At 34.9% G+C, this 12649-nt stretch overlaps 1 protein-coding gene across 1 annotated transcript in view; it reads right to left on the reverse strand.

Moving 5' to 3' along the window:
- Window positions 1-5361: 5361 nt before the first annotated feature.
- Window positions 5362-12649, reverse strand: part of ALG13 (ALG13 UDP-N-acetylglucosaminyltransferase subunit) — a 64792-nt gene continuing 57504 nt past the window's right edge. The window contains 3 exon segments of the mRNA XM_057717735.1: window positions 5362-6277; window positions 8582-8762; window positions 10538-10578. Of these exon segments, the coding sequence (XP_057573718.1) occupies window positions 6012-6277; window positions 8582-8762; window positions 10538-10578 (488 nt within the window). The 3' untranslated portion in view covers window positions 5362-6011.

Below are 12649 nucleotides of genomic sequence, written 5' to 3' on the forward strand. Positions count from 1 at the left end.
ACTTTGAGTATCCAAAGCATGGTACGTGTCGTACAGAGCAGTGTCAATCTGCGGGTCAGTGAGAAGGCACAGAAAATGAGCTTAAGCTGGGCAGTATTCAGCTAGTATAATCTGAGTACGTTCGGGTAATATTTTCTGAAGCTATCAGCTGACATTTCTTTTAAAGCTTTTTCTGTAGTCAAGGACTTTTCACCAATTAGCTTTCCCCTAATTAATTCAGATTCCTGAAGTTTTGTCTTTTATTTTACTAATTAACTTTTAGGCTACCAGAGCACTGGTTAGCATACCAGAACCGCTTAACTTTCAGCCAAATAACTCAGTTGCAAGTCCTGGCCTAATTAATTTTAAGTATGATTGGGTGTATAACATTTACACATTGGTTAGATAAGACAATTAAAAAAGCAGTAATATATCTGGAAAAGATGTGCAACCAGTATATGCAAACTCCAACAACTCAATAATAAAAACAGAACTTGAACACATTTCCAAAATATACACAACTAGCAAATAAGCACGTGAAAAGGTATTAAACATAATCATAGGGAAATGCAAATGAAAACCACAATGAGATACCACTTACTACTAAACCCACCAGAGTGGCTAAAATCAAAAAGACTGATACCACCAAATATTGACGAGCATGAAAAACAACTGGAATTCTCATAGATTGCTGGTGGGAGTATAAAATGGTACAATCACTTTGGAAAAACGTCCTGCATTTCTGTACTAAACATACACCTAACTTATGACCCAGTAATTCCAAGAGGAATGAAAACAAATGTTTGCAAGACTTGTACAAAAATGTTCACGGCAGCTTCCTTCATATCTAAAAACTGGAAATGACCCAGGTGTCCATCAAGGAGAATGGATAAACAAATGATGGCAGTTTTGTACAATGAAATGCTGCTCAGCAATAAAAAGAACTATTGACACACAGAGGGATGAATCTCAAATACCCTATGCTAAAGAAGCCTTACACAAAGGAGCACATATTCTGATTCATTTACATACAGTTTGAAAAACAAACTATGATAGGAGAAAAATCAGAAGAAACAGTGATTGCCTAGGGGACAGGGATCGGGAAAGCAGGGATTGACTGGGAGGAGCATGAGAGAATTTTCCAGAGTGATGAAAATGTTATCTTGATAAAAGCTTGGGTTTCACAGATGTGTGATTTGTCAAAATTCATTGCATCAAACACTTAAGATTTGTGCATTTCATCACATGTAAACTGTACCTCAAAAAGAACCTTTAAGAAAGAAAAAAAAAAAAAGAACCTTTAACAAATACTGAACTCTAGTTAACAATACGCATGCTGAAATGTTTAGGGGTAAAGTGTATTTAAGTCTGTAATTTTCTTTGTAAGCATCAAAAAACAGGATTTATAGATGGATATGTGAAAAGGTAAGTGTAGTAAAATATGAATTATATAATCTAGTTAGTGGATATACAGGTGTACATTGCACAGTTATTTCAACTTTTATGTTTAAAATTTTTCATAATAAAATGCTGGAAAAAATAGTGAGTAAAAGAAAAGAACTGGGTTAACAAAAGCCAAATTTATACCGTGCTTCAAAACAACTAGGAGGAAGAAAACTTCTTGAGTAGTTGAAGCTATTTCAGCAGAGCTAAAAGAATGGAAGAAAATTAAAACAAAGTTCAATTGCTGATGCAAGCAAAACAACTGAATAAAAAATTGTTTTTTTGTAGGGCTATATATGTGGTAGAACTTTTATTTCTTCTATTGTGGTAAGAATACTTACCATGAAATTACCCTCTTAACAGATTTTTAAGTGTACAATACAGTATTGTTATCTACAGGCACAATGTTGTAGAGCAGATCTCTGGAACTTATCTCGCATAACTGAAATTTATCAAGATAAAAGTTACTTTGATCTTGTTAATACACCAGCAAGGAAATAAAAGTTTTTTTAAGTCAAGAACTTTAATACTCTAGTATTAGGGTAGGAATTTTTTTCTACAATTCTGCAAATGATTTGAAAAACCTATATTATATAGTTTAGAAAAAGCTGTAAGATCTACAAGAAAAGGTCTGCTACCTGATTAGGTGAAGGGACTGATCACCTATATAACACCAATACATCAATAACTATTATTAGCATTTGGCGAAAATAGGTCTTAACTTTTTATTAATTGACTGGCCTGAATTCATAAGAATTGATTCAGTTTAACCTCAGTATTGTGGAATTACTCTCCGCCCCCATTATAAAAGGTTTAGCCAGTGGCAGGAGCCACCTACCAGGAAAAAAAAAAAGCTCTTCAACACTAAAGGGTTCCTGGTTTCCAATTCCCCTCTGGCAGCCATAAGGAGAAAAGTGAACTCAAAAGTGGTGGTGATTATTAGGAAAACAGTAAAGAAGTAAAACCTGAAGTGGTTCACTCACCTCAATTAGTTTCAACTATAAATAAATGTTATGGTTTAATATAATTTAGTTTTACATATAGCTAGCGAATATTCTTAAGAATTACAGGACTTTAAGAATCAGTTGCCTATATGCTTCCCCCAACCCCCAGATACCTTAACAAGGGTACCTATGAATCTTTTGTGACTGTGTCTTAAAAATCTTATACTTCTTTGCAGGATGCAAGGCAAAATGTTTAAAAACCTGAACTTTTATTAACTTTATAAACATTTACTCTCCAGTTGGCCAGTTACCAAGGTAGGTTTTCTTCAACTATTATGAAAGATTTCAAGCACAAAAGTACAGGGAATAGCATAATGAACTCAATCTTCAACAGTTATTATTCAACAGTTATAAACATGCAGCTTATCTTTCACCTGTTAAACCCCACCCCCCAGATTATTTCGAGGTGATACCCAGATTTATCCTTCTAAGGCAGTTTTAGTCACACAGCAGGTAGTTACCGAAACTCAGGTCCATCCTTTCCTGAAGCTACATCTTCCCACATACAGGCACCCCACACATCCCTGAAACTGCCTTTGATAACTGAGGCAGAAGACAAGTGTTCTAAATTAAGTTGCTCCAACTGAAATTTCACATTCTAGTTAAGATGGGGGAAACAAGAAGTTGCCATTTGTTGTACTAGTTCTCCTGAATTCTTTTTCATTATAAATGGAAATACAAATGGCTTCAAAGAGGTTTCATGTAAAACGGACTAAATTTGTCCCAGATTCAGAAAAAATCTAGATTAAGTTCAGACACTACCCTCCTCCAATGGACTATTTCATTATTCATGGACATTTATGTCTGAATTAAGTACTGAATGTACGGTGTTCACATAAAAAAATCATGATTTGTTTATACTTTTATTTCCAAAGCTAATTAAAAGGCTATGCCTTGATTATAGGCTCTAAGGAAATGAAAGATGTTTTAAATTCACAAGTCTTGAATTTCAACAGTAAAAGATTCAATATTTTCATCTGTTCTTAATCAAGGCAGAAAACCACAATTAGTTTTGAGAATAAATATACACAGCATAAAAATGAATTCTAATTGTTTTTCCTCACTATGGAAATGATCCAGCTTTCTACCTTTCATGTAAACCAGATTTATCTCAGGAAGGGAGTGAAAGTAAAGGGTCCAGAATAAACCACAGTGCCTTTATATCCGCCTTCCCCCAACAGTTTTTAATGGATGACATTTGCGTAACAGCAGAGGAAAGACAGGATGTCTTCTGTAACATCAACTGCAACTAAAGAGGTGATATGTAAAAAGTCTACCACTAGGCTTATACTATAGGTTGATTAGTTGTTTTTTTTTTTAATTACCAGAAAGACCACTTCCTTTTTACCTGGAAGCTGCCTTCAAAAACCACTACAGACTTCTGCAGCAGTACAGGTTATCTTCACTCTCCCAACTCCCAAAACGATAGGAGGGTCAGGGTACACTCCTTTGACTATTTCTTAGAGAAGTCTGGTTGTAAAGCATAAACAAGTGGACTATACTTGTATGATTTAAACAGACCATACATACTGTTGATTTCAACACTGGTAACAACAATTAGGTTGATCTTGGGTTTTTAAGTTAATAACAAGCATCTCATTAAACTGCATTAAATTAGTAATGGAAATCAAGGCAAGGCAGCAACCTACAAGTTTAAAAGATAAACAAATCAACTGGAAGCCTAAGGCAAACGTACTTATCTGAAAACCACACAATTTCCAGACCCACATTCTCAAGACAGACTACAACCTTCTGAAACACTGCTTAGAAGCTACTTAGTGGATCACTGACAGTTGAAGATACAGGACAATCACTTGTGAGTTACGTACATTTCAGAAATGCTGGCATATTTGAAAAAAATGTTGGAGAGGGGTTGTTCCATGTTTCAAGCTTGACTAAAATAAACCTTTACTTGAAACATAAAACAATCTGTAGGCTGCACAAATTGAGAACACAGAAGGTTAGCAGAGAAAAAGCTGAAACATTAATACAGAGTTAGGTTGTTACAAAGAGCAGTGTACTGCTGTCCATCTTTCTTTATTAAAGTTGTCAGATGCCAACTTGTAGAGCAAGGACTTCTAAAGATCAAGGATGCAAAACCAAAACACTACCAGTTCCATGTCTATTATGAAGCAGAAGCCTTAACTAGTACACTGACTGATTTGAAACTCATTATCACTCATCTTGAGAAGAGTATACTGAAGATAGGGTATCTTGTTTGCAATGGATTCCACTTCAGTTCTTTCAACTGTTCAAGCACCTTGAGCCCCGAGTCTCAAATGGTTCTTTCTGCCTGGGGTACAGCTGAAGGTGGGAAGCAAAGAATGATTCACAAGCATAAATCACTTTTAAAGGAGGCAATATAAATAGGTTTTGTGGCAACCAAAGAACACTTTTAAAGTAGCTGTTTGTAGGTGAGAGAGAGCAAAGCATTCGTGATGAATTACCCCTCAGAGGAGAACTATGAATACAGAAAATCTTGTGGTCTTTGGGTAGATGAAGGGAGAAAGGAGAAGGCAGAAAAGGCAATAAAATATGTCTCACAGGAAGTTGAAGACAAGGCAGGCTTGGAGAGATACAAGGTAAATCTAAACAATAATTTAAAGATTCAACAACAATTAGAAGTATAGGACAAGGAGAAAGTAAAGTTCCATAAGGGAATTAAAAGATTAAAAAAAAAAAAAACCAGAAACACAACTTAAAGGAAAATACACAAGGGAAAAGAACTAGATATGGTAGTATGTATTGCAATGTCTTGAGATTAAATGACATTTCAACTGACCCTGCCAGTTCATGCTATAAATTCACATTTTCTGGCAACCAAAATACCAGGGGGAAAACATATTGGAACAATCAAATGTCTGGTACTCTTTGCTGCCATGAAAAAGCAAAAGAGAAAAAAACTCACTCGTTTCAGCAATTTTAAATGCTAATTTTTATTTACTGCTAACTGTGCAAAGGACATCAATCCAATACTGTGCAGTAAAACAGTTACATAAATCCAATATTAAACAATAACATACGGGATAAATCTAAAGCAGAGCACCATGTGTCTTCAAAACTGATGAATATCATAGAACACAACTTGGTTCAGACAACTCTTAAGAAACGTGAAGAGCTCTGTCACTTAATATTATTAAGCTAGTTACCCAGAATCAAATGCTCTTGGTTTTGTTGTTTTATTTTCTAGAAAAAAGCAGAAGTTTTTCCAATTCTGCATGGTTTAACATGATGTGTGACATCTGAACCAAGGAAAATAGTTCGTATGATTTACTCCTTTTATCAACTGGTACCATCAGCTAATACAGAGTTGACAAGCTGGCTGACAGGAAAACAGCTGAATACAGTGAAATATGCTCATGGGGGCTAGTTGTACATCCATCTCAATGTCCTTATTCACAACCCAAAGTAATATTCCTTTATTTTAAAGTACTATTTTAAATCAAAAGATAAAATAATCTTAAACACAGATACATTAGTAACCACCTAACCACCCTAAATCACTTAAACACTAACATAAAACACTTTTTAAAAACCAAATAGCAAGAAAAATGGCAGTGCAAGAATACTTCATACTGCTGACTCTTACATATTCTGAGGTACACAATGAGAAACTGAGGGAGGTGAAGCAATATAGCTAAGTGGCCCAAGATTCATAGCACCATGAATTTGAGGAGAACCACTATATGCTGCACCGACTGGATGCCAGGGGGCAACACAGGGATAATCTGGCACAACAGGAAGGCAGGAATCAAAACCTGGCAAAGGTGGTTGCCCACAGGGATCTGACATCACCGGATAATAGACTGCTCCATGAGGGACAGATGCAGGGTCAGCATTTGGAAAAGTACCTGAAACAAAGAAAACGTATAGTACACTTCATACACAATGATTCACTAAACAACATAAATGGACATTCTTACAGGTAAAAATGAAATTTAGCATTAACTCGAAGAACGATCATAGCAATGACAGTGGGAGCACTTTAGATATGAACATTAGTGACTAAAACAGGCTACTAAAAGATATTAAAATTTTCTAATAAAAAAATTAAATATACATATGTATGTACAATGTGTCAAGTGTATTCTACCTAGAGACAGCTATCTTTCTGGGATGATTTAGATATCAACAGACTACACAAAGAAACCTTCTCTAGAGTCATGTTCACAATTAAGTTATCAAATAGTTTTCCAGTATAACACACACCATCCAAATCACCATTCTGCATTATTTTAGCAATTAAAAACTCAGGTGTTTTTATAGTCTTGTCTATACTTGAAGGTAAAATTCTAAAGGGCATACCAAAAGACCAAACATTTAAGTGTCATCTCTTGAAAGTCATTAACATCATTTAAATTTTACAGCACTTTTGCTACTATGCATCAGTTTCGAAGGAAATAAATAGATGATGTTCTGACCTTATTATAGTTTGACTATATAAATATTAAAAAAATTAGTCTTTCATTACTTGAGATAACAAGTTCATTTTGCGAAATAAAAACTGGCACTGTCGCATGTTTACTACAATAAAAATAGCTCTATGAAAGGTACATGGAACAAAAATGCAATAAAGGTTGATACTTTAATTTTTATTACCATGGGCCACATCACACCACCACACAAAGGATAAGATTCTATAATGCTGATATTCTAAAACTATTAATATGCTTTAAGAAAAGGTAGGAGAGAAAGTAAATTCACATTCCTTACATGCACCAGAAATAGTATGCTTATACATATAATGTTTCATTTAGTTCTTATAACCCTGGCAAGTCATAAAATACATTATTTCCCATTTTATACAAAATCAGGCTTAGGTAGGTTAAGTAAGTTGGCCGAAATCACAACCCTCAAGTAGCAGTTGCTGGAATGGAAAACAGATTTGGTTAGGTTAGTCTACATCGTTTCTTCTACCTCCTGCTGATTCTAAGAAGGGCAGTCCAAAGATCCTATTCTAAATCCTTCAAAATGCCTCCCCATCTATATTATACTGTGAACTCATGGAGAAAGCAACCATCCTTACGGTCTGGCACAGAGGTCTCAACTTTTGGTCTCAGGATCCCTTTACACTCTTAAAATTTGAGGATCCCAAATAGCTTTTGTTTATTTGGGTTATATCTAGCAATATTCACCAAGTTAGGAATTAAACTAAGTTAAAAGTATTATTTCATGTAAAAATAAACTCATTATGTTTAACTCATTTTTCATAAAAATTTGTGTTACTTCCCCCTCCCCCCAAAAAAACTGTGAGACCAGTGGCATTGTTTTACACTTGTGCAATCTCTAATGTATGGCTTAATAGAAGACAGCTGGATTCTCATATCTACCTCCGTATTTTATCTATTATGATACATTTACTTGAAATATGTGAAGAAAATCTGGCCTCATACCCAGATATGTAGCTGGAAAAGAGAGGTCTTAATGATTAGGCTTTTCATCTAACTGTAGATATTCTTTGATGCTACACCGAAACTAGGTTAAGTGGTAATTTCTTAGAGGTCAGCAGCAATGTAGACTTTTCATACTTTGTTAGCATTAAAATCCATTGTTTTATCTTGCATATTGGATAGATCTTTCACAAAATCATACACGGGTAAAATTATACATTGGTAATTGGGAAAATATTATTTCACTGAGTTATATAGATCTCCCAAATGCTGACACATTTCATTATACAATGTGGAAAACCACATTCATTAATAGCCCCCCATCATCTATTTTATTACAGAAGTTAAGTATTGGAAGCTGTCAAGCTCATGGTGGTAGATAAAAATTAGAATTTTGGATAACTTGTATTTGAAAGCTGGAATTTTTATCTTTGACTAAAAATACTATCTGCTGCTTTTCTTGAAGTGTTATTAGCACAGTTTGGTGCCCCTGCCTTGATTTGTCCTTAGATGCCAGATATTCTACCCACCTCTGATTTTTGCACCCTTAATGCAAATCTAACTCAGCAAAAGAGACAAAATCCGTGTATTATGATGAATTCTTTTAGCCTCATGGATCCCTTGAAAGGGCGTCAGGGACCCCAAGGGGTTCATGTACCATGCTTTAGGAAATGCTGGTCTAGTATAATATCTGAAGGCTATTATTCAATTGCACACAATAAAATCCAATTGTCTTTCTTGCAGGGAATCTCATTACATACTTACCAGTTGATGATACTTCTGCCTGTGTGCCATCTTGTCTTCCCACCTCACTGTATAACTGAGGAATGGTTTGATCTACCAGAGGTTGTGGCTCAGTATAGACTGGATAATTCTCTACATGAAGCTGCTGCTGCTGCATCTGTGGCACATAGACCATGGAGTGCCAGTAGCTGTGGTGATAGTACTTGGGCAAGAAAGGGAAAAAACACTTTACTATTCCTTTTCTCAAACTAGTACCATTCTTCACTGAAAAAGTTGGGTCGTGACTTTCAGGTGGGGTAACTGACTTTTGAACTAAATGACATGACATTTAGAAAATCTATTCTCTATGACAACTTCAAGACCTTTCACAGCCTCTGTATCTCATATTTGGACCTAGGAATTCTTTTAGGAAAACCCTCAGGAAATCAGAGATATACACAATGATCTATATACAAAGATGTCTGTTATAGCATTATTTTTAAAGGCAAAAAAAAAATTAACAACCTAAATATTCAACAATAAGAAACTGAATGAATGGATTATCATATATCCATGATGGACTCCAATACAGGCAATAAAAAAGGTCATGGTGTCAAATATTTAAAGAAAAACTGTTCATACTGTTTAACTTAAAAGTTTACAAAATTACATATTTTATATTTTATAAAATATATTTCAAAAAATATTTTATAAAATAAATAAGCTGTAAGGAAACATATCAAAGTATACAGTGATTTTGGTTTTCTTCACACATTAGCATTTTCCATATGTACCATAATGAATGCTATTACTCTTAATATGAGAAAATATTAAAATATCTATTCTACATTTCTTCGTATTCCCATGATGTAAAATGTAGGAGCCTATATTGTAGAACATGGGGGATATAGCCAATATTTTATAATAACTATAAATGGAGCATAACCTTTAAAAACTGTGAATCACTATACTGTACACCCATAACGTATAATGTTGTACGACTATACTTAAATTTAAAATAAAAGTACTAAAAATACATAAACAAATAAAAAACTGCCTCTGCCTTATTTCCACATGGGACTATAACAAACAAACATAACTGAAGGGGCAAGCACATTATTTTTCCAGTTCTTGAAACTGCATTTAGGAAATATAGTCTTAAAGAACAAAAACCCACTCCACTACTCTTAAATTACAAACGTGTGCCAGTCGGTGAAGACAGTTTTCTGGAAATGATATGTCCAAGGTTTCAGGGAAATCACTGTCTTGGAAAATATGAACTAATCTGAGTATTATCCAGGAGACTATCTAGTATACTATATCATCTGCCAAATCTTAAGAAGCATCATTCCTTTTCAGAAAATATGCCATCTTATTATATCAGAAGTGTATTTCAGGGGGAAAATGATTCCTGAATGAATAAAGTAAAAGAGCTCTTACTTGAAATCAGAGACACCTTTCAGTGATATTAAGATATTTGTCAGTACTCCCTTTCTACAACTCAGGGAAGTGGTGAAAATCAGTGTTTGGCAAATATCTATGAACAACATGAGTGCTTTGAAAATAATACAGCTCTTTAAATGTCCTTGAATTATTAGTCTGATTACTTTTCACATAAAATGCAGAAATAGCCACAAAAATATTTTAAGTAAACAGAATAAATAATTCATTTTTTATTTCAAGACATAAAAACATAGTGAAGAGTTGGCATATGATATTAATTAGGAGGCCAATATATGCTAAAGTTGTACTTTGTAGAGCCCCAACTCACGACAATTTAACAACTATTTTATAAGAGAAACTGAAGCACTGGGAGGTTAAAGTAGAAAACTGACCTGTGTCATCTTCAGAGATATAAAGGCAGAAATAAACCTTTCAGGCCCCTTACAGTGTTCTTGGGTTTTAAGGTTCAAGAGTCTGATTATCAAAACCGCTTACATTTATAAGTTAGAGGTGTTTTTTTTTTTTTAATCAAAGCGATTTTAACAGGACTCTTACCTGCAATCCCAGATTGAAATAGTACTGCAAAACTTTCATATCTAAAATCAAAAATTTAAATTTTAGTGACTAGGTGACATAAACAATTAAAACTTGCCACTTAAAAGCTCTTCTGAGTATAAAGGTAGATACAACAAATGTAGTCTTCCCACATCAACACTACCTTCAATTCTACCTTATAGTAAATGAGCATTTACCTACCACTATAATTAAGATCATTTTTTGACCCAAGGTTTAATCAACAAATACATATTTTATTTCTATTCTTTTTCTGCTGGCTGCATTGGGTCTTTGCTGTTGCATGCCAGCTTTCTCTAGTTGTGGTGAGCAGGGGCTATTCTTCACTGTGGTGCACGGACTTCTCAGAGCGATGGCTTCTCTTGGTGCAGAGCACGGGCTCTAGGCGCGTGGGCTTCAGTAGCTGTAGCACGTGGGCTCAACAGTTGTGGCTCACGGGCTCTAGAGCACAGGCTCAGTAGTTATGTGGCATGTGGGATCTTCCCAGAACAGGGATCAGACCCGTGTCCCCTGCATTGGCAGGCGGATTCTTAACCACTGCACCACCAGAGAAGTCCCTTTATTCTTAGCATTAGACACATGTCACAGGAATACTACTATGCAAATATTTAGAAAAAGTCTAGTAAAGGCATTTTCTTGCTTGTCTCAAGACTAAAATTTTACTTTAATACAAATCTACTACAAAAGCAATCATACTGGACTTCGGAGCTAATACACAGTACAAACTAATGCTCTACAAATGCCAAAATTAGTGATGTCTACTAAGATAACTACCACTGTTTGAAACAAGTCACCTTATTTTTATTTAACATGACTAATATACCACCACTTGAACTCCAAAAAGAGGAGGCAATGAGCAAAGTAACTCGAAATAAGTTATACCCTAAGGTGATAAAATTTCTCCAGACATAGAACTTAATTAAAGTATTTTACAAATGAACAAAAACTAGACGTGTGAGAGAAGAGAGAATAGCCTTGGCATTTCAATTATATCTCTAAATGTATTGTTACTGACTGACCTGGGATTCACATATATTTTTATAAATAAGATAACTTGAGTTCCACTAACAAACTCTCAGAAAACCCCTCTTTCTTGAGTTGGAGACTCCCAATACATACAAATGTACTTACTGCCACTTTAAAAGAATGAGCTTATATTCTGACTATTATGTGGGAGTACAGTATAAAGCCTAATGCTCAAGCTAAAGAATATGAAAAGACAATAGCAGGAAGTAAATCCACAAATGGCATGGGATTCCACCCGTTGGTAGTCACATACATCCACACAAAAAATCCATAGCAGTATTATTCTCAGTAGCAAAAATGTGGAAACAACCCAAATGTCTATCAACTAATAGATAATAAAATATGGTATATCTATATAATGGAATGATATTCAGCTGAAAAAAAGAATGGAATACTGATACATGCTACAACATGGATGAACCTTGAAAACATTATGCCAAATGAAAGAAGCCAGCCTATAAAAGACCACATATTGTATGTCTCCATCTACATGAAATGTCCAGAATAGGCAAATGTACACAGACAGAAAGCAGAATAGTAGTTGCCAGGGCCAGGGAGAATGAGGAGTAACTGTTTCTTTTGGGGGTGATAAAAATGTTCTGGAATTAGATAGTGGTGATGGTTGCACAAATTTGTGAATATACTAAAAAGCACTGAATTAAATGGGTGACTTGTATGGCATATGAATTATATCTCAAGCTGTTAAAAAAAAATGGCAGGTAAGAACTATAAGAACTCAAAAACATCACTTTGAAATGCAATTGGGGGGTGGGATCATGAAAATGACAGGATTTAAATAGGAAGTTAGATGGAAGAGTGGGGGGGAGAGAAATTGAGTAGAATGACCATGTCAGCAAAGGCTCAGAAGCAGAAAACCAGGTGCACAGAGTTCTTGTAAAAGTAGAAGGAGATAAGGTACAACATCGGAAAAATGACCAGCAGCTCCTTATAAAACTAAACACATACCTATCTGTGACCCATCAATTCCACTCCTAGGTATTTGCCCAAGGGAAATGAAAACACATGTTCACAGCAGCTTTATTCATAACAGACCCAAACGAGAAATAG

This window comes from Hippopotamus amphibius, chromosome X (genome assembly GCF_030028045.1).
Source record: "Hippopotamus amphibius kiboko isolate mHipAmp2 chromosome X, mHipAmp2.hap2, whole genome shotgun sequence".
NCBI lineage: Eukaryota > Metazoa > Chordata > Mammalia > Artiodactyla > Hippopotamidae > Hippopotamus > Hippopotamus amphibius.